The sequence below is a fragment of the Lathyrus oleraceus genome, chromosome 3 (genome assembly GCF_024323335.1).
Source record: "Lathyrus oleraceus cultivar Zhongwan6 chromosome 3, CAAS_Psat_ZW6_1.0, whole genome shotgun sequence".
In the NCBI taxonomy this organism is placed as follows: domain Eukaryota; kingdom Viridiplantae; phylum Streptophyta; class Magnoliopsida; order Fabales; family Fabaceae; genus Lathyrus; species Lathyrus oleraceus.
This window is the reverse complement of record NC_066581.1, coordinates 148,828,177-148,850,776: the sequence shown is the minus strand read 5'-3', so window position 1 is coordinate 148,850,776 and position 22,600 is coordinate 148,828,177. Positions and strand designations below refer to the sequence as shown.

The following is a 22,600-nucleotide window of genomic DNA, read 5'->3' as shown; positions in this document are numbered from 1 at the left end:
CACATGTTAAAATCATATATTATCCGATGTGAGGCTCTTAACACAACTAAATAATGCTCAAGGACATAAAAATAGAAAAAACATGCAACCACAAGCTTATAATCCAAAACATGCTAGGGGTGGGCAGCGTCATGCACACAAGTGGTGGGGAACAATCATAACCTAAGAAAATTCATTAGCAGACAAACAAAGGAGATCAAATTTCCATTTGTACACCTGGTGTACAATACTAAGGAAGATGATTTAACAAGATTCAAGAAAACTTTTGCAGGAGTGGTGGAAACCCGAGTATGACATATAACATACAAGAAGTCTTGCAAGAGGGGTATTTTCAATAAAAGCCAACCCTCTAGGTCTGAAGGAGGTTCCGTTAAGAGTTGAGATACCCCCTCTTATCCCTCTTGAGGGGAACGAGGAGGGGAATTACCGCACTCTTGCTTATGTGAAGTGGTTGCTCGTCTAGCTTCCTCTCTCGAAGTCTATAAGTCTGTAATGAATAGGAAGCAGATCATGCTTCTGAAATGAGCTAAGGACCTTTTATTTCACTAGGTCTTTCAGGGCGGCGTATGGGTGAAATCCTACTCTTAATAAATTATAGAACATCCAATCTTTAGGAATAACTGTAGTAAGAAAAAAGTAAGTTTGTAATTATCCTCTCAATAGAGACTGGTGGTTTCAAAGATCATTTTCAATAGTTTTTTAGATTTCAAGTAGAGATGGATTTTATTTTTGTTTTGATGCGTGAAAGTAAATGACACAAAATCAATGACAGAAAGTAAAATGGAGATTTCAGTGTCAATAGTAAGAAAGCTTGCTAGGGGTATATTTCATCACTATGTATTTATCATGCACAACCATAAGTCAGTAACATGTTGCTCTACTCAATTGTTAATATTAGCACATGTTGCTCTTGTTCGCATCTCTTCTTGGTATCGACATTGTGAGATTAGTGAATTACCTAATAGTTGATATCTCGGTCTATTAATCAACATAGAGCATTAGGTTCCAACAAATATAAAGCAGCAAGACTCCACATTGATCCTACAATAGTACATGCAGATAATAAACATAACCATATGTCTGGCATTCGTATCCAATAGAGGATAATCTTGGATCTAGTAATGACAAGCACCTTTCTATGCCAAGTCATGTCGTGAAAGTTAGTTTTAGGTAGCAAATCTAAAACACACATTAAGATTAAAGACTCATCAATATTAAAGCTTGAGTAGACTTATATAAAATGTCGTGACCTATAAACTACGATGAGTAAGCGCATATATATATATATATATATATATATATATATATATATATATATATATATATATATATATATATATATATATATATATATATATATATATATATATATATATATATATATATATATATATATATATATATATATATATATATATATATATATATATACATGCTTACTCATCGTAGTTGTACTGGTAATCATGCGAAGCTAAGCTTGGTAGTTTATTTGCCCTGTCATCTGAGCAATGTTTCCTCCTTCGAACTCCCTAACTTATTATCCTGTTGTAGACCAAGGTGAACTTACTCCAATTATATACTTCCTTACTCCATCGAAATTTCCTTTGCAATGAACTAGAAGCCTATATTTAGAGCTAGGACTTAGGAACCTCACTAGGCGCACCACCCTTGTGCCTAATGATGTTGCTTTCTTCTCAATTAAGCAATGATATGTCTTTGAAGGTGGCCTTAGTTACCTTGCCTTGCTAAGCGCATTGCTTTTGCGCTTACTGCACAAACCCTTGCTTCACCATGAAGTACATAAACCTGGACGTGCCATCTAGCCTTCCGATGTCACCTATGATTAGGCCTATCGATCCTTGCTTCTCAGATATTTTCTCTGGCTTGTTCTTTGCATATTGAATTGTGGTTTTCCCATCCTTTTTACCTGTTTTCAGTTGATACAATCTAGGAAAGTCCAAACATGTATTTTCTTATTTTTCATAGATAAATTGGAAGGATTTGTATTAATTACTTGTAAAATAAGCTAATAAGTGCCTACATATTTTACATAAATATGAGACTTATCAACGCTCCCCAACTTACAAAAACACATCAATTTAATTGTGGAGGTTTTGCACAAACTTCACACAATTCAACCCCTCATCAAAAGAGGAAGAGGAAAAAGGGAAAAAGGAATTAGGAGAAGGATTCCTCTCTATCCTACATGCCTTAACACCCATAGTATGAACAATTTATCCTACCTCGAATTCGCAACAAGCTTCAAGTTACAACAATGAGATATCTCTGACTCTACTAACAGCTTATTCTCCCAAACTCAATCCTAACTCTAATTCTCCTCTCTTTTTAAATAAAATATATTATTTTTATTAATTGATTATCTCCCTTTAATTCTCACTAGTTCCACCATTTCCCTTAATTTCACCTTAAATTATATTTTTCTCCCAATAACTCAATCTATTTCATTTTCTCTATTATTTAAATAATTAAAATTAATGATAATTCTAATAAAATTCTATACAACCTCAATAATACCAATAAATTAAATATATCACTTAAATAAAATAATAAAAGCATTTTAAACTCAATTAAAATAAAATAAACAAAAAAATCAAGGTGTTACAATATTCCCTTTATTTGACTCATACATCAGTATTTAGTTGTAATCGGAATATGCATCCATGAAGGACATAAGTTTGTATCTGACTGAGCTATCGACCACTTAATCTATACTCGGGAGTGATACAAGTCTTTAGAGCATGCCTTGTTTAGATTAGTGTAGTCAACACACAATCTCCATTTTATTGAGGGCTTCTTGACTAATACTATGTTGGATAACCACTCAGTATATTTCAATTTGGAGATGCAACAACATCTAGTAACCCTTGGACAGTCTTTGTCGCTGCCTATACCTTTTTAGTCGATTGTCGCCTTCGTTTTTGTGACATGTATCGGGCACCAGGATCAAAGTTTATCGGGCACCAGGATCGTTTCCCAATATCTCATGAGGAGAGGTGGCAAAGAGGTAGGTGTTTCCTCTCAAACATCTTATTAATCATTGCTTTAGTGTTGCGGGTAGGATGGATAATATCCTTACAAACCTCTTCTAGTAATCGTCCAATTAGACGGTGTTAAAGTCTTTGTCCGGAACCGGTCTTAGGATCTTTTCCTTGTCCCTGGTTGTTAGTCTCAATTCTTCCCCCAGGGGATGTTCTTTTCGCATGCGTCGAAATCGGGTACGTTCATCGCCAAAATTTCCTCCTTGACACTCTTTTCGGGGACGATGGCATCAACTATGGACTTTTTCAGTATCACTTCTTGTATTTGAAGAGATTCACTAATGTTAGTTTGAATACAACAAGTGTGTCAGAGTCATCATGGCACTTCAAGTTCATGTGCATGGGAGAAGCTACGACATATAGGGTTGCCATAAATGGCTAGTTGAGGATGTCGTTTTAAACATTTTCACATGGAATTACGAAAAAGCAGACATTTATTGTCTTTCTCCTACTCCTATATCATATAGTGACAGATAGGTACGTATGTCCGCAAGGATGAGTATAAGAGTCGTTAAAGGCAATTAGGCTTGGGTCCTCGCATGGCTTTAGATCTTGTTTCCTAAAATTTACTTCACAAAAAAATTGAAGTAGATTAAATTAGTGGAACTTCCATCGTCCACCAGGATCCTTGAGACAAAATGATTAGCGAAGGTGGCGGTGATACCATTTGAAAAGCATCATTTGAAATTCCCTCCACCTTATCATGATCTAGAAACCCTAGAATTGGTTTATTCTCTTCTTGCTTCTTGCTTCTTGCATGAGGATGTATATTTTCTAGAACCTAGAGGAAGAAATCTAGTTTGTGTGAACAATTCTTCATTGACCATATCTATGATGAAATTTGAAGAAAAGCATGATCTTGAAAACTTCGAGATTGTATCCATCTGAACGTGATTGTTAAAATAAGTGATATCTGGATCAAGAAAATCTAATTAAGCGAATTGAAACCTGATCAAAATGGAGGACTGACTAGATTCGATATCTAATTATGGAAATTCGTATGAACCAGTAGTCAATTCCCACATATGGTGCCACTATTCGATGTTAGAACCTGAATTATTGGTGTAGGTCTTCGAGGTTACGACGCACATTGCTCCAGTGCAGTTGTTGGATGGTTGACATTATTCCAATCCAGTCGCGTTACAAGATTAACACTCCAACCCTCAAGTCAAAATTTGAATCATAAAAATGAAGTTAGTTATTAATTGAGGTCATATATGTTTCTATGCCAATCATAATATTTATAAGATGGACGAAATTGGACCACCATCACTTTAGGCTTAGGATGGATCTAGTAGACTTTAGTTATAATCGACTAAATTAATATTAGTATAACTTTTTTGTTATAAAATTTTGTAACCATCATAAAAAATGTTTGGTATTGTACCTTTTAACCAATCGCATAATAACATTTTATTTTATCATATTTAATTATTTATTAAATAGTATAACTTTTGATTGTTTTCAAAGTATTTTACACTTAAAATAGTTGTATCAGATTTTTTGTGATAGATAATGATCTCACCTGATCAGGAGGGCCTTCCAAGGTCTTGGTGAATGGGCCGGAGAATGAAATGAGAGGGGGGTGTACCTGCAAGGTGCTCCAACGCTTAAGTCAGAAAAGGTACAGAATGAGATTATCAGAGTGTGAGTTAGCATACCTGCCCCTTTGCCATGAAAGGGGTATTTATATTGAGCCCCCAGCGCTGGGCCAAGGCTCCTAATGGGCTGGATTAGCTAGGCCCAAGGAGGAGCTGCCAGGGGACGCGTAAGAAGCGTTAAGACCTAGACCAAGGTCTCCCCCCTGGTCCAACTGCCCCTATCCCTAAGGAGACAATATAGGGGAGTTGGGTGACGTGGTGAGTGGGATGCCGTTATGGCTCTGCCCGACACAACTTAGGTGCCCGCGGCGTGGGTTGACGATGAGTGGATGGAGATCATATGAGGAGGACCCGCTCGTTGTCCGACACGTATTTAAGGGGCCGGGGAGACATTCTCCGGGCGGACGGTCGTTCACCTGACGTGTCCTCGTGGTCGCTTGGATACGGTCGTTTGGACGTGGGCTTGGCGAGCATTGGGCCGTGCCGTGCTAAGTGTCGTGGCCCAGTCCAGAACAGGAGCCCCCCAAGTCGAGTCTCTGAGCCAGAGAGATGACTTATGTTTCAACTAAGGGTTCCCCGAGACGATGGGGAAGCTTGATCGTTAGACAGGTGAGGTCGTAACAGGCCTATTCGTGACTGACATTTCTCCGGGAATGTCGGGGATGGAGGTGATCGGTTGATCTGCACCTTCCTTGTAGTAAACGCGGGTATGGCGCGGGGAGGAGGCGTCTTGGTGAGTCGAGGAGACGGACAGGTGCTCGGGTCGTTTCAGCTTCTTGTCTTTGATAGACGTGTCTCACGATTAGTGGCGTCGCTTCGTTTCGCGCGCAAAGACGGCGTAGGCAGGCTAGGCAATGATGACCTAGCGTGTTGTTCCACGTGCCAAGCCCTATAAAAAGGGGTTGAGTAACTTCATTTCTACCTTTTTCTCGCTCATACGTTCACCGGAGATCTCCACCTTCTCTCTCGTTTGCTTGCTCGACCGTCTGGACCGCCGTCTCCGCCCGTCTTCCTATCTGAACCACCGTCTTCTGTTCGGACACCACCGTACCTTTTCAACTTAACTATGTCAGGTATGATTTTCCACTGTGACCCATTCTTTTTCCTTGTTGTTTTCTGTCAAACGCATGATAATGTTGTAGAAATGTGGTTAGGTTTAACTTGGGAACAGTGTAGTGGACTGTAGGTGTATATTAGATGGTAGAAAATAGGGTTGGGATCCTACTGTACCGGGCACACACTTCATATGCCGGGCAATACTTGCATAGGCTGTATGAAGTTTGTGCCCGGTCTCCATAGAATGCGCGCGCCACCGAGTTGAGCGCGGTTAGTGTCCGTCGCCACTACGCCCTTTCACTTGACCTGCGGTGGAAGGGTGGATTTGATATGACGTCGAATTCACTCTTTCTGTCTGCGTTTCAGGTGCTACCGGGCGCTTACGACCGAGGAAGGAAGATTCTGGGTCCTCCACCGAAGACGCGACAATCGCTCGTCTCCCTGTCGGGGATGGGAGTGTCCGAGATGGTACCGAACACGCCTCCTCTTCCGGGCAGGTCGACTTCTCCTGGGTTGCGGACGAGCCCTTGGAGGAGGAATCCGACTTCTGTGACGAGGCCATCACTGCTCACGCTATGGTCGAGACCATAAGCCGGGAGGATCCACCAAACTGGTATTGCTGCGCCCCCAAGGAAGAAGACCGCATTTGTCACCATTTCCCGGGGAAGCAGTTCACCATGTATGAATTTGCTTTTCGCGAGGCGGGGATTAGACTGCCCTTCAACTCCTTCCAGATGTCGATCTTCAAGTGGCTCCGGCTGGCGCCGTCCCAACTACATCCTAATGCCCTCGCATTTATGCGGGCATTCGAGTTAGTTTGCCAGTTCCTCGGCATTGGTTGCACCCGGGCTCTCTTCTTCCACGTTTTCCATCTCCAGAGGTCCGGTTCCCATGGTCGCCACAGTTGGGTTTCTTTCAAGCAGCCCGTGCGTCTGTTCAAGACGTACGAGGACTCTGTTCGCCATTTCAAAAGCCGGTGGTACGTGGTGATGCCGATTACCCGGGCTGCCCTTCACTCTCTATACTACTATCAACGGGAACCCAATGGGGAGGAGACGCTGATGTCGAAGATACCGCTGAGGTGGCAGCGTGATCATTTCGATCTCTCCACGGCGCATTACCGGGTCAAGTACGCGATGCTCGGCGAGGAGGATAGGCTCGCGTACAAGAAGCTGGTCGATTACGTGCAGAGCTTCAGCTTGGCGTTCTGGGCGAATCGACAGGGCGTGCCCTACCTGGATGAGGCCGGGGAGCTAATCACCGAGACGCGTTATATCAATACGAAGGCTCTGCTCGAGTGTGATACCGAGGAGGAAGCTCTGGCGTTATTGAGTAGGCAGACTTTGTTTAGCTTTTTATTTCTGTTTATGACTTCGGTCGCTAATGTTTGTGTGTAATTTATTTGCAGGTGCCATGCCCAATGCTCGTGATCGGGTGCTGAAGCTAGCGAATCAGGTCGGCGCTCCTGACCGGGTGCCCAAGAAGAAGAAGAAAACTGCGGCCCGTGTCTCGGAGACTGCTGGCGATGCCGGGGTCGGTCCCTCGCAGGCGGCGAGCGTGATTCCTTCCTCTCCTCCTCGGTCTAACCCGATCAACATTCCTGATAGCAGTCCGTCGCCAGCGGCTTCTCCCCTCCATAAACGGAAGCGTCCGGCTGGGGCCCTTACCAGGTCGTCTCCAGGAAGTTCGCATGGACCGGGCAGCTATCTTCTGCCTCCCTGCTATGTGGAACGGTCGTTCTTCAAGGCCGAGGAGTCGATTGCTGTGCCTGCGCCTGAGGCCAAGGCTATTCTGGACCAGGATGTTGCTGCCCGGAGGAAAGATCTGGCCAGGGATATTGCTGCCGTCATCCGGGTGATGGAGACGGCCATGGTTTTGACCGACACTTCGGTTTCCACCGCCTCGCTGGAGGAAGCCCTTTTGCAGGTTCGGACAGAGAACGAAAGACTATCTCAAGATCTGTCGGACTACAAAGAAGAGCATCAGCTGCAGGAAGGGCTGAGCCAGAAGCTGGAGGAGGTGGAAAAGGAGAGGGACCAGTTGAAGGCTGCTAAGGCGAGCCTGGAAGAGCAGGTGGTCGATCATCAGAAGCTGACCGAGGACAACGCCTACCTACGGGCTCAGGTTGAGTCTCTCGAGGGAAAGGTCCGTCCTCTGGCGGATGAGACCGAGGAGGAACGCGCCCTTGGTTCGCGCGGTGAGCTGCTAGGGCATATTCGGACTCTCAACCAAGATCTCGTGGCCTGCTTCAAAGAGGGTTTCGACAATGCTGTCGAGCAGCTCGGGCTTCTGAACCCTGAGTTGGTGACAGAAGGGTCGGCCTATAACTGCTGCGTCCGGGATGGTGAGATTATCTGCCCGTTTGAAGCGGAGGAGGAGCTGGGGGGAGAAGAAGAAGAAGAGGATGAAGAGGTGCTCCGAGCGGAGTCTTAGTTTATATGTTTTAGTTATCATGGCCTGCGTGCCTTATGTATTTTGGCCTTCGGGCGTTGTAATATGGCCTTCGGGCGTACTTGGCTTCGGCCGCTTTTATCGTTTCTAATGTATGAATATTTTCGTTATCATTCATTGTGCTCGTTTGTGTTTGATACTTGTTTGTATGAATTCGTACTCTGCTCGACTTTGTTAATCTCCTCGGTTTAGGGAACCGACGAAGTGTCGGGCTTTGTGCCCGTGGGTATCGAAGCCCGGGTCCGTTGTTCGAACCCTGGTCCCGAGGCTTGGGTCCTCCCATCGCGAGCTGGGTGCCCTGCCAGTCTTGGTACTTCGACGTTGAGCCTTGGTCAAGATCCCAACCGTCGGGGAGGGTTGTGTTTGTTATGTGACCCCGGATCGTTCCCGGGTCTCGTGGTTCCTCCCTGGGGTTTTGGGGACGAAGAGCGTGGTCGTACCTGCCACGTCTCCCCGTGGTGTATTTAGCTGTAATATTGTCTAAGTTTTTCTGCGTTCCATGGTCGAGCGAGTTGTTCTCCTTGTAGGTTTTCTAGGTAATAGGCCCCGTTGCTCGTTTTGTCGCGGACGCGGTAAGGGCCTTCCCAGTTGGCCGCCAGTTTGCCCTCTCTCGGGTTTTTCTGGTTTCTTCTGAGGACCAGGGTGCCGACCTGGAACTCTCTTTTTATGACTTTCGCGTCATGGCGTAGTGCTATCTTTTGTTTGAGGGTTGTTTCCCGGAGAGCTGCTTCGGAACGTATCTCCTCGACTAGGTCGAGCTCGGCTCTAAGGGTTTCATCGTTCATTTCCTCGTCTAGGGGCTCCTCTGTCCTCCTCGTTGGCGTCCGTATCTCCACCGGGATGACTGCCTCGGTGCCGTAAGTTAGTCGGAACGGGGTTTCCCCGGTGGTAGAATGTGGTGTCGTGCGGTAGGCCCATAGGACGCTATGTAGCTCCTCGACCCATGCCCTCTTTGCCTCGCCGAGTCTGCGTTTGAGGCCACGTAAGATTACCCTGTTGGCCGCCTCTGCCTGCCCGTTCGTCTGCGGATGCTCGACAGACGTGAAATGCTGTGTGGTGCCCAGGCTGGCGATGAAGTCCTGGAATCCTCCGTCCGTGAATTGTGTCCCGTTGTCTGTGACAAGTGCCTGGGGTATACCGAACCGAGCGAGGATGTTGCGTTTGAAGAACCGGAGAATGTTCTGCGCGGTTATTTTAGCCAGTGCCTCCGCCTCGATCCATTTGGTGAAGTAATCCACCCCGACGATGAGGTATTTATTCTGATATGATCCGGTGACGAAGGGTCCGAGGATGTCCATGCCCCACCACGCGAAGGGCCATGGGGAAGACAATGATTTGAGGTCGTTCGGGGGTGCGAGGTGCATGTCGGCATGTCGTTGGCATTTGTCACATCTTTTGACGTGCTCTTTCGAATCGTTTTGCATGGTCGGCCAGTAGTAGCCTGCTCGAAGGGCTTTTCGTGCGAGCGATCGTCCGCCGAGGTGTTGAGCGTTAATTCCCCGGTGTATCTCTCCAAGGATGTCGGGGACTTTCTCTTCCTCGACGCATTTGAGTAGTGGGATGGAGAATCCTCTCCGGTAGAGTTTGCCTTCGAGGAGTACGTACGAGCATGCGCGTCGTTTGACAGTGGTCGCCTCTTTCGGGTCAGCCGGGAGTTCGTCTCGTGTGAGGTAATTGTAGATGGGTGTCATCCAACAGTGGGCATCTCCAATAGCGTTGACCTCGAGTGGAGGCGGTAGTTTGTCGATGCTGGGCCGCGGGAGAATTTCTTGGATTACTGATTTATTCCCACCCTTTTTCCTCGTGCTGGCTAGTTTCGAGAGAACGTCTGCCCGTGTGTTGTGCTCGCGGGGTATGTGTTGAACTTCCCATTTTTCAAATTTATCAAGTTTTTCTTTGACGAGGGACAAGTACCCGAGGAGGTTGTCGTTCTTGGTTTGGTATTCTCCTCGCACTTGTGAGGCCACGAGCTGGGAGTCGGTGGATATTTTTACCTCTTTTGCTCCCAGGTCCTCGGCTAACCTCAGGCCTGCGAGGAAGGCTTCGTATTCCGCTTGGTTGTTTGATGTTGGGAACGCTAGCGCTAACGATACCTCTATCAGGATCCCTTCCTCATTTTCGAGGATGATCCCGGCCCCGCTGCCTGATGTGCTAGAGGCGCCATCGACGAAGATCGTCCATTTGTGGGCGCTTTCTGCTGGAGTCGGGCAGTGGGTCATCTCCGCGACGAAGTCGGCCAGCGCCTGAGCTTTCAAGGCTTTCCTACTTTCGTATTGTATGTCGAATTCGGAGAGTTCTAGTGACCACTTGAGCATCCTCCCGGCCATATCCGGGCGCCCGAGCAGCTGTTTGATTGGCTGGTCGGTCCTCACCTTTATCGTGTGTGCGAGGAAGTAATATCGTAGTCTCCTCGCTGTGTTGATGAGGGCCAGGGCGACCTTTTCGATTTGCTGATATCGGAGCTCGGGACCTTGGAGTGCTTTACTCGTAAAATAGATGGGCTTTTGTCCTTCGTCGGTTTCTCTTATTAGGACGGCGCTGACGGCCTCGGTCGCCACGGATAGGTATAAGTATAGGGTTTCCTTTTCTGATGGCCGTGATAAGACCGGGGGTTGGGACAGAACCTTCTTTAGATGGAGTAGCGCTTGCTCGCATTCATCGGTCCAGTCGAAGGTAGCCTCTTTGCGAAGGAGTCTGAAGAATGGCAATGCGTGCTGGGCGGACTTGGCGATGAAACGGGAGAGTGAGGCGAGCACTCCATTGAGTGACTGGATCGATTTTTTGGTTTTCGGGGTCGGAAACTCCGAGAATGCCCGGCATTTGTCGGGGTTGGCCTCGATCCCTCTTTCGGTGAGATAGAAACCGAGGAACTTGCCTGCCCGGACTCCGAACGTGCATTTCTCGGGGTTGAACCTCATTTTACACCGTCTCGCCTGCTCGAAAACCTTCGTAAGGTGTCGAGCATGGGTTATCTCCTCGTGTGATTTGACGATCATGTCGTCCATGTATACTTCGAGCATGTCCCCTATTTCGTCTTTGAAGACTTCGTTCATCATGCGTTGGTATGTAGCGCCAGCGTTCTTGAGCCCGAACGGCATCACGTTGTAATAGTAATTGCCCGTTGGGGTCATGAACGCTGTGTGTTTCTTGTCTGCGGGCGACATAGGGATCTGGTTGTATCCACTATATGCGTCCATGAAGGACAAGAGTTTAAAACCTGCAGAGTTGTCAACGAGCGAGTCTATATTAGGGAGGGGGAAAGCATCTTTCGGGCAAGCCCTATTAAGATCAGTATAATCAACACACATACGCCATTTTCCATTATTTTTCTTAACGAGGACTACATTAGAGAGCCAGGTTGTGTACTGGGCTTCAGAAATAAAATTTGCCTCTAAGAGGTCTTTTACAGCTCGCTCGGCAGCCTCTGCCTTTTCGGGCGATTGCTTGCGTCTATGCTGTGCTATGGGCTTGGCTGCCCGGTCTACAGCTAGCTTATGACACGCGATCTCGGGGTCCAGCCCGGGCATTTCTGCGGCATTCCACGCGAAGAGGTCGGAGTTCTCTTTGAGGCATGCTACTAGCTCTTCTCTTGTTTCCTCGGGTAGTCCCTTACCTATCTTCACCGTCCTTTCCGGATCGTCCCCAAGAGGAATGAGTTCGAACTCCCCGTCGGGGATTGGTCGGACCGGGTGTTCGAGAGAGCGTTCCTTGGGGAACCTCCCCTCTTCGGTCTCGTCCAGCCCGATGCGACAGTCGAGGTCGATGGCGTTGACTCCTCGGGCAAGATCCTCGGTCTTGAGTTTTTTGTTGTTGCAGTTGCTCTTCGTGCTGACTACGGCCTGTCCTTTTACTGCGGCGTCGTAGCATCGTCGGGCTGCTTCGATGTCACCATGGATGGTGACCACACGTCCCAATTTGGTGTAGTATTTCATCTTCAGGTGGACGGTGGATGGGACCGCAGTGAGTTCGGCCAGTGTCGGGCGTCCAAAGATGCAATTGTAGAGAGACGGACAGTCTACGACCAGGAATTGGATTTTGACTTCCCTGGCCGTTTCTTGTTCGCCGAAGGTGACGAGGAGCTCAACATATCCCCACGGTCTGGTTGTTGCTCCGTTGAATCCTTGGAGATCTGATCCGACGTAGGGGGCTAAGTTGGTCTTGTCTAGCTTCAGAGTCTTGAAGAGGTGGACGTACATGATATCCACTGAGCTGCCTTCGTCGACCAGGATGCGTCGTACGTCGAATCGGGCCATCTTTGCTCTTATCAATAGTGGGATGGCCGAGTTCGGGGATCCGCCCGGGAGTTCCTCCAGGAAGAAGGATATTGGGTTGGATTTTCCCCGGTATTTTGTCAATGTCGCTTTCTGCTCGGGGGCAGTCAGTAGGAGTTCGTCGAACTTACGTTTGACGGAGAGGGTCGCGGATTCCCCGTTAGTTCCTCCTCCTGATATCACCAGTGTGGTAGGGAAGTCTTCCCAGGGGCTGAGTGCAGTGATCTTGCCCTCGGGCAATGGTTCGGGGAGGAAGAAATCTTCCGGTCGTGACACGCAGAGGGCCACTTGATAGGGAGAGTTGTCGGGGGGTGTGTTTTCCCGGGGTCTCTTCTTCTCTGGCTCGTCGTGTCTGGGAGCTTCGTTCTTCCTCGTGTACTGCTTCAGGTGCCCTTCCTGGATTAAAATTTCAATCGCATCTTTCAGGTGGACGCAGTCTTCGGTCACGTGCCCGTGACTTCTGTGGAACCGGCAGTACTTTGATTTGTCGGTGTGGGGCTTTGGTGCAGACGGTTTTGGGAACCTGACCCTGCCCTGCTTAAATTCAGAGTTGATACATTCTGCGAGGATACGCTCTCGAGGAGCTGTCAGTAAGGTGTACTCGCTATATCTGCCCGCGGGGCCTCTTCCTTCCCGGAGCTCGCGAGGTCTTTCTTCTCTTCGTTTGTCTCCGTTGCGACGGGAAATGCTCGTGTCCTCGCGTTTTGAGTGCTCGGTCTCCCCAGCGTTACGTCCGCTGCGGGCATTGTGTGCCACCTGCTTTTCCTCGTATCTGATGTAGGCCTGGGCTTTATGCAGGAGCTCGTTTAAGGTGCGGGGAGGTTCGATCCCTACGGCTCTGCTAAGTTCACTGCCGGGTAAGAGACCTCTCTCGAGGAGATACTTCTTCATGTGCTCGGTGGTATCTACCTCGACAGCTTCCTGGTTGAATCGCTCGATGTATGAGCGCAGTGTTTCATTCTTCTTCTGCACTATGGCTTCAAGGGTCGCCTCAGTCTTGGGGTGACGACGGGAAGCTGTAAAGTGCCGGGTGAACATGGACCTCATGACTCTCCATGACGTAATGGACTCAGGGGCCAAGCTTTTGTACCAGGCCATGGCCCCTTTCCTGAGGGTCGTTGAGAACAGTCGGCATTTTAGGTGCCCGGTTATATCATTGCGGTAGTCGAGCATCGCGTTGACGTTGTCGACGTGATCGTCGGGATCTGTAGTCCCGTCGTACACAGCTAGGTTTGGCGGTTTCTCCATGCCTTTGGGGAGCGGGGCTTCCATTATTGCCCGAGATAGGGGGCAATGCAAATCTTCCTCGTCGCTCCTTAAGGGAGACCGTTCGTTGTTGTCGGGGCTGTGCCCGCGCCTTGGTGATGTTCTCGCTCGACCACCGTCACGATGGGCGCGTGCCCTGCTGGCGTGGGGTTCGGGAGAGCGACGTCCTCGCTTCTTCGTGGGCTCCGAACGTTGTTGTATCCTACTCACCGGCTGGGGCCGGGCCTCTTGTCGTTCGGCTTCGAGGGCCATGATTCGTTCGTGCTGCTGGTGGAGCATAGAACCGGCCTGATTGAGGGCATTCACCATGGCAATCATTACGGCGTCTCCTTCAACGGGAACGGGAATGGGATGAAATGTCTCTGCCCCTAAATTGTGGGCGTGAGAGGCATCTCCGTTGTTTTGGGGCTCTGGAGACGGGGTGGATGGATGACCGTCCCGAACGTCCGCTTCATGGGATGGCGGGCCGTCGTCCATGTTGTAGTTGACGAGGGGACGGCTGTGATCGCTATGTTGTTCTCCGGCCATGTTGGAAGGACAGAAATAAATGAGCTTTTGATCCTCGTTTGATGAAGATGGGGATAGCTAGTTCCCACAGACGGCGCCACTGATCTCACCTGATCAGGAGGGCCTTCCAAGGTCTTGGTGAATGGGCCGGAGAATGAAATGAGAGGGGGGTGTACCTGCAAGGTGCTCCAACGCTTAAGTCAGAAAAGGTACAAAATGAGATTATCAGAGTGTGAGTTAGCATACCTGCCCCTTTGCCATGAAAGGGGTATTTATATTGAGCCCCCAGCGCTGGGCCAAGGCTCCTAATGGGCTGGATTAGCTAGGCCCAAGGAGGAGCTGCCAGGGGACGCGTAAGAAGCGTTAAGACCTAGACCAAGGTCTCCCCCCTGGTCCAACTGCCCCTATCCCTAAGGAGACAATATAGGGGAGTTGGGTGACGTGGTGAGTGGGATGCCGTTATGGCTCTGCCCGACACAACTTAGGTGCCCGCGGCGTGGGTTGACGATGAGTGGATGGAGATCATATGAGGAGGACCCGCTCGTTGTCCGACACGTATTTAAGGGGCCGGGGAGACATTCTCCGGGCGGACGGTCGTTCACCTGACGTGTCCTCGTGGTCGCTTGGATACGGTCGTTTGGACGTGGGCTTGGCGAGCATTGGGCCGTGCCGTGCTAAGTGTCGTGGCCCAGTCCAGAACAGATAAATAAGAAATACCAATTTATATATCGTCTAATACTCTCTCACCTAGGAAAATCTCTCACATAGAATTTCATAAGAGTATGGATTTAATACATGCTTACAATTTTGTTTTGATTAAGTAGTCTAATGACTAAAGTTTAACCTTTAAAATTGAATAAATATAGTATTGTGGGTTCGGACTCATGTCTCTACAATGATATCCTTATACAACTACTAATTAAACTCTCTTTAACTATCCTGTCTTTGCTTATTTACTTGGTTAAAGATTAGTTAAAATTGTATTGAAAAGAAAACCCATTTATATATAAACACCTTATTTAACTAGCCATATCATTGCCCTAAGTTGCGCCCCTTTGTAGAACAACTTAAGATTTAGTGTTATTAAGACAGAGTGTCATTAAAAATAAATAAATAAGACAAAGTGTCATTATAAAAACAAAAATGAGACAAAGTGTCAAGCTCACGATCTAGTTTGCTGTCCCTGTGTCAAGCTCTCAATAGTTACATGAGATTCTACAGATCAACTCTAGAACCTAATCCATCAAGTAACAAATAGACTGCATAATCATTAAACAATACGAAAAGTTATAACTTTTCACGAGACAAATTTTATTTAAAGGGACCATGAGAAATTAATTTAATTCATGTAAAAGATAGGTGTAAAGTTTTTTACACTACCGAGAAAAATAGTTAAACTTTTTATGGTAATGAAAAGAAAAACGTTTTTTTCTTAATAATCAAAATGAAAAAAAAAAGCACATCATCCAAAGGTTGTTGCATATAGTAAAAAGGAGAATGTATATACAGTTGCATCATAATCAAAGGATCTTTTGAATTATATAGAAACCAATGATTTCTTGTAATCTAGACCATTAGAATCTAAAAGAAAATCTTTAGTGATTTATGGATGATTACATACTTATGATTTTAAATGTACGATTTGAGATAAACACTTACCATGCTTAAATAATACACTTTGCAAGCATTGTGATTCATGGTTGAGTTTAATATTGATTGAATTGTTTAAAATTTCATTTTGCTTAAGCCGTTTAAACTTCCATTCAAACAAATTAGATGAAGCTTATAAATTTGAAATGTTTCAAGTTTGTGTTGGAAATCCATTATAATCTACGGAGAATTTCAATCAATCTTAATGAATAATGTTGTTATCACCCACACAATAATAATGAAAAAGAGAAGAACAATTTAGAAAGAAAAGAAAGAGCGATGGAGAAGAAGAATATTTTCTGCAGAGTTTTCTCTTTGCCCACAACCTATGGAAAATTTATTTATTCACTTTGCAACTGCAAAATCTGTGAATACAATGTTACGAATACAACATTACAAGAATAAAGGTTACTCCCTTTATTTATAGATTTAGCTTAACTTGCACCCCAAGGTAAAATCCAAAACTATAAAAGCCCAAAATAGTTAACACTACTAAAATAGGCCTAAGCCAAAATCTTGTGTGAAGCAACATGCTTCGACAATTCAACACACTAACACAACTCAACACACGAGGTGATTCGACACTTCCTTGCTTCTGTCGAGCAACCTGCTTCGACACAATGAATTACAATTCAACACACCACTTAATTCATTATGTCTAAGCTATCTACATTCATCATAGCTCTTAGTCTTCTGAATACTTTGACTTACACTCCCTTCGTCATGATGTCCGCAATCTGATTCTCAGTTATGCAGTGTTCCACATTCATCTTCCCATCTGCTACATGCTCTCGAAGATAATGGAACTTCATTTCAATGTGCTTGCTTCGACCATGTGCTATCAGATTCTTTGCCAGATTGATAGCTGACATGCTGTCGATATTCATAGTAATTGCTCAATGATTCTTCGTTGTTATCTCTTAGACCAGATTCACCATCCACGTTGTTTGACATGCGCAAAGGGAAGCAACTATGTATTCTGCTTCCCACGACGATAATGCCATTAGTGGCTCCTTTCTCGAACTCCAAGCAACTGGTGTACCACCTAGCATAAACACATAGCCAACTATGGATTTTCGATCCTCAACATCACTACACCAACTTGAGTCAGTGTATCTCACTAGTTTACATTTTTTTCCTTCATCATCTACAGGAAACAAAATGTCTTAGTCGAGAGTTCCTTTCAGATACCTCAGTATCCTCTTCGCCACTGCTATATGTGATACCTTTGACTTTTGCATGAATCTACTCACCATACCTACATTGTATGTTAAGTTAGGCCTTGTGCGACAAATGTATTGAAGTGACACGATAAGTATTCTATATTGGGTCGGGTCGACATCATCTTCATCTGAATCTTTCGACAATTATAATCTAGGCTCAGCTGAAGTCGAAGATGGGTTGCAATCTTGCATCTAAAATCTCTTGAGTATTTCACTTGCATGCCTTCTTTGATGCATCATCAAACCTCTACCACTCTTGTAGAATTCGATGCCAAGGAAATATGAAATGTCACCAAGATCTGACATTTCAAATTCCTTGTTGAGGTCACCTTTAAAGTCTTCGATCTCCTTCTTGCAGCTACCTGTTATCAACAAATCATCGACATAGAGACATAGTATAAGCAATTCTCTCTTGCTTCTTCTTACATATACTCCATGTTCAGTTATGCACTTCACAAATTCCTTCTCCCTTAGAAAGCCATATATCTTTTTGTTCCAAGATCTTGGAGCTTGTTTAAGTCCGTACATGGCTTTATGCAGCTTGTACACCTTTCTTTCTTCACCTTGTTTCACAAACCCAGATGGTTGTGCAACATAAACTTCTTCTTCTAAGGGGTCATTCAGGAATGCACATTTCACATCCATGTGACACATTTGCCATTTGTTTATGTTTTATAGACCAATAACCAACCTGATTGTTTTGATCCTAGAAACAGGTGAAAAAACTTCATCGAAGTCGATTCCTTCTTTCTGAAGAAATTCTTTCGCCACAAGCCTCGCCTCGTGTCGAGTCATTTCTCCTTTGGGGTTCAACTTTACCTTGTATAACCATTTCACATTGATTGCCTTCTTGTCTTGGGGAAATTCGACAAGTGACCAAGTGTTGTTGACTTCGATTGACTTCAGAACTTCGTTCATTACTTTCATCCACTTCGAATCTTTCAATGCCTCAGCTGCATTGGTCGGTTCGACATATGCGTAGAAAGCATAATGTACCAGCCCACATTCTTTATTGACCACATCATCTAATGTAATCACGCATTCTTGCAACCTTGCAAGCATGTGTCTTGTTCTTTGAGGTCTGCTTGGGCCTGCTTCACCTCTGACTTCTTGTCGAACTTCACTTTCGACTTCACTAGTTGGTTTATCACATAAGATTCTCATTGAATCCTTTTTAACATTCTCAATCCAATCACATTCCTTAAGCTCATCTATGACCACGTCCCTGTTGATCATCACTTGCTTATTCACTGGGTCGAACAACTTTTATCCTTCAGTCAAATGATATCCTATCAGGATCATCTGACTCGACTTGTCATCAAGTTTTCTTCTCAACTGATCTGGCACATGTCTATGTGCTATAAATCCAAACACCTTTAGATGACTCAAGCTAGGCTTGACACCAAACCAATATTCTTCTGGCATGATTCCTTCTAGCTTCTTCGTCGGACATTTGTTCAGGATCTATGTTGCAACCGACACAACTTATCTCCATAATTCTTTGGCTAGATGTTTTCCTTTCAACATACTTCTCACCATATTCATGATGGTTCTATTCTTCCTTTCTGCGACTCTATTCTACAGTGGAGTGTAGGATGGCACCATCTCATGCATAATTCCTTCTTTCACACATAATGCGTTGAAGTCTTTAAACACATATTCTCCACCACCACTAGTCCTCAGAATCTTAATCTTTTGACCGCTTTGTCTTTCGACCATAGATTTAAACTTGGCAAATACCTCGATCACTTCACTTTTCTTATTGATCAGGTAAGTCCATAGTTTTTGACTGAAATCATCTATGAATGTAACAAAGTATTTGTTACCTCCAATCGAATCCATTTGTATAGGACCACATACATCATAGTATATGACTTCAAGAATTGCCTTCGATCTGCTTTCTGCATCCTTACTGAAGTTGTTCTTGTGTTTCTTTGCTTGCACACATTCTTCACACACTTTGTTTAGAATTTCGATTTCTGGTAATCCTGAAACCAATCTCTTCTCTTCAAATCTATGATGTCTTTGAAATTGAGATGGCCAAGTCTATAATGCCATATTCATTCATCTATGTTGGATGTTGTTTCAAGTCACTTATGCTCCATCACATTAAGATAAATCTTGAAGGTTCTATTCTGAGACATTGGAGCCTTCAAGATCAACCTTCTATTTGAGTCGAGAACTCTCATCATCTTGTCTTTGATCAACACCTTGTAGTTCTTTTCGACTAACTACCCTAGAAAATTTCTCTTCATGCCTGGTATGTACAACACATTTGAAATTACTGACCTCTTGCCATCTTTTCTCATAATCAGAACATCACCAACACTTTCAGTTGCTAGAGTGTTGTCATTTGAAAATTTCACCATTTCTTCATTGATGGCTTTATGTTGACAAACCAATCTTTCCTTCCAGACATGTGTGATGAGCATCCTGAGTCCAAGTACCACTGGTCCTTGAATCTCTCTTCATCTCTTGTTGTAACCATCAACAACGTCTCTTCTTTTTCATGTTTCGCCAGCTTTGTATAAGTTTCTTTATTCTTCTGCTTTTCTGGACAATCACTAGAATAGTGACCATACTTCTGACAATTGTAACACTGAATGTGACTCTTGTCTGGATTTTGATCATCATCTCTTCCTCTACCCGCAACACCACCTCTTTGGTTGCCTTGGTTCCAGGATTTTATCTTATTCGATCAATTTCCTTCTTACTGATTTCGACCAGTCGAATTGTTGTAGCCTCCTCTGCCTTTGTTGTCATTCCATCTCCCTTTGCCTTTCCTTTATTTTGCCGATTGCACCTGCAAAGCCATATCACTCTTCGACTTTTCTGTAGCTCTTTTAGTAATTCTTTGTTCATCAGATTCAAGTGTCCCTTGAAGTTATTCCTTTGTCAGTTTTAACAAATCTTTCAACTCTTTTATGGCTACTACCACGTGGTAGAACTTTGGAGCCAACAACCTCATGATCTTTCCAACAACAGATCTTGATGTCAACACTTCTCCACATACCTTAATTTGATTCACCAGTTTCATAACCTTTGTGAAAAATCAATTATGCTTTCATTGTCTTCCATTTGAAGCAATTCATACGTCCTTTTGTGAGTTTGTAACCTAACCTCTTCCACCTTCTCCGCACCTCCAAACGACTTCTCCAGAACTTCCCATACTTCTTTCGCTGACTCTACATCACTAATATTTTCCAAGTTATATGCATCAACACATTGATGGATTATAAAGAGAGATTTATAATTTATCTTCTTCAATTCTTTATATGCAGCCTTTTCTTGATCTGTCACATTTTCTGCAAGCGTTGTTACTCCTTCCTTCACAAGATCCCAAAGATCTTGATAATAGAACACAACATTTATCTGCTTGCATCAATTCTCATAATTGTTGTTCTTGAAAATCGGAAGATTTATTGGAAAATGCCTATTTAAATGATTCATTGTCATTGTGATTTTCTTCCCACAAATCGTTTAAATCGTGGCTCTTGATACCAGATGTTAGAAATCCACCATAACTTGTGGATAATTTCAATCAATCTTGATGAACAAGATTGTTATCACCTACACAATAACAAAGAATGATGGGGAAGAAGAATATTTTCTGCAAAATTTTCTCTTTGCCCACAACCTGTGGAAAACTTCTTTATTCACTTTGCAACTGTAAAATTCTGTGAATACAATATTATGAATACAACATTACAAGAATAAGGGTTACTCCTTCTATTTATAGATTTAGGTTAACTTGCACCCCAAGTCAAAACTCAAAACTATATAAGCCCAAAATAGGTAACACTACTAAAATAAACCTAAGTCGAAATCTTGTGTGAAGCAACATGCTTCGACACTTCGACACACTAACACAACTCAACACACTACATGATTCAACACTTTCTTGTTTATGTCGAACAACTTGCTTCGACACAAGAAATTACAACTCAACAGTTTGAAGTCTTGATTGCTTGCAAACCCCGAATGTAAAACAATGTTTGTTTAATTTTTAGATCTTTTTAAATATATTATTTTAATTTATTGAATACACACAATATTTTTTTAAAAAGTTAATTATTTTTATTTTTAGTATATTGAACACACATATATTTAAAATTTTTTTTTTTAATCTTTTAATTAATGTTCAACTTACCATGTTAATCTCTTAATCAGTATCCCCGGAACACTCGTTAGCATTTTCCGAAAAATTAATCCAAATTAAACAAATAAAACAGTGGAATGTACTCTAAACACTTGAATTTACTAGTTACTCCTAATTCAATAAAACGGTTATATACAAGAAAGTAACATATATAAAATAGAGATTAATTATTATACACTGTCAATGTAAAAAGTTTTACATTGTCGATTCATCACCATCACCCGTTTGTATTATTTTATATATTTTTAAAATAAAAGTCAAACTTGTTTCAGTATCCAATGTCTACGATTAACTGACGGTGTAAAAGTGTATATCAATTAAATTCTATAAAATAACATTCAATCTAACCATTTAAATGAAAACTATATATATTTAATAGTATTTTAAAAGTAAGTGGATTTATATGAAACTATATGTATTTAGTAGTATTTTAAAAGTAAGTGGGGGCATCTGTCTACACGTTGTTATCAATGGCTCCGATATATATATATATATATATATATATATATATATATATATATATATATATATATATATATATATATATATATTATATATATATATATATAATATATATATATATATATATATATATATATATATATATATATATATATATATATATATATATATATATATATATATATATATATATATATATATATATATATATTGCATTGACAGTGTAAAAAGGTTTACACTGTCGATTCATCATCATTATCTGTTTGCACGTTTGCATTACTTTATAAATTTTTAAAGTAAAAGTCAAACTAGTTTCAATATCCAACATCTATGATTAACTTACGGTGTAAAATTCTTTTACACTGTCGGTGTATTTCAATTAAATTATATATATATATATATATATATATATATATATATATATATATATATATATATACACACACACACGAACATCAAATTATCATAGATTTTTCAAATCATCAATGTCCTTGAATGAATCGATTTGCTTTGTTATTGAACTTGTTTTAAAGTAAAAGATACAAACAATAACAAAAACAAACATGTTAGCAAGGTCAGGGTGAAAAAGTCAAAAAGAAAGGAGTAAGATGAAAGTTTGAAGGTTTATTAAACAACGAATGAGACAGGAAAATGAAATACATTTGACAACTAACAACAATTCTAAGATTGTCAGTGAAAAAGCATGTAAAAAGATCTTTCTTACCAAATAGACCTATAAATTTTCATAAATATTTCAGTGGACGAATAATTTTCACCTCAAATACAGTTCGAACACCATAAAAATAAAAGATTGTTGGTGAAAAATTATGTGGGAAATTGATTTTTCACTAAAAAGACCTAAACCCATTACTAAACGAAAGGTAGGAGGTTGAAT

The 22,600-nt window shown here is 43.2% G+C and overlaps 1 protein-coding gene across 1 annotated transcript; it reads right to left on the bottom strand.

The window, feature by feature from the left end:
* Positions 1-8,631: 8,631 nt before the first annotated feature.
* Positions 8,632-14,232, bottom strand: LOC127130122 (uncharacterized). The gene is made up of 2 exons (XM_051059187.1): positions 10,162-14,232; positions 8,632-9,294 (listed from the first exon to the last, which is right to left on the bottom strand). Exons 1-2 carry the CDS (start codon positions 14,230-14,232, stop codon positions 8,632-8,634), a joined length of 4,734 nt encoding a protein of 1,577 aa, XP_050915144.1.
* Between the last annotated feature and the right edge of the window lie 8,368 nt (positions 14,233-22,600).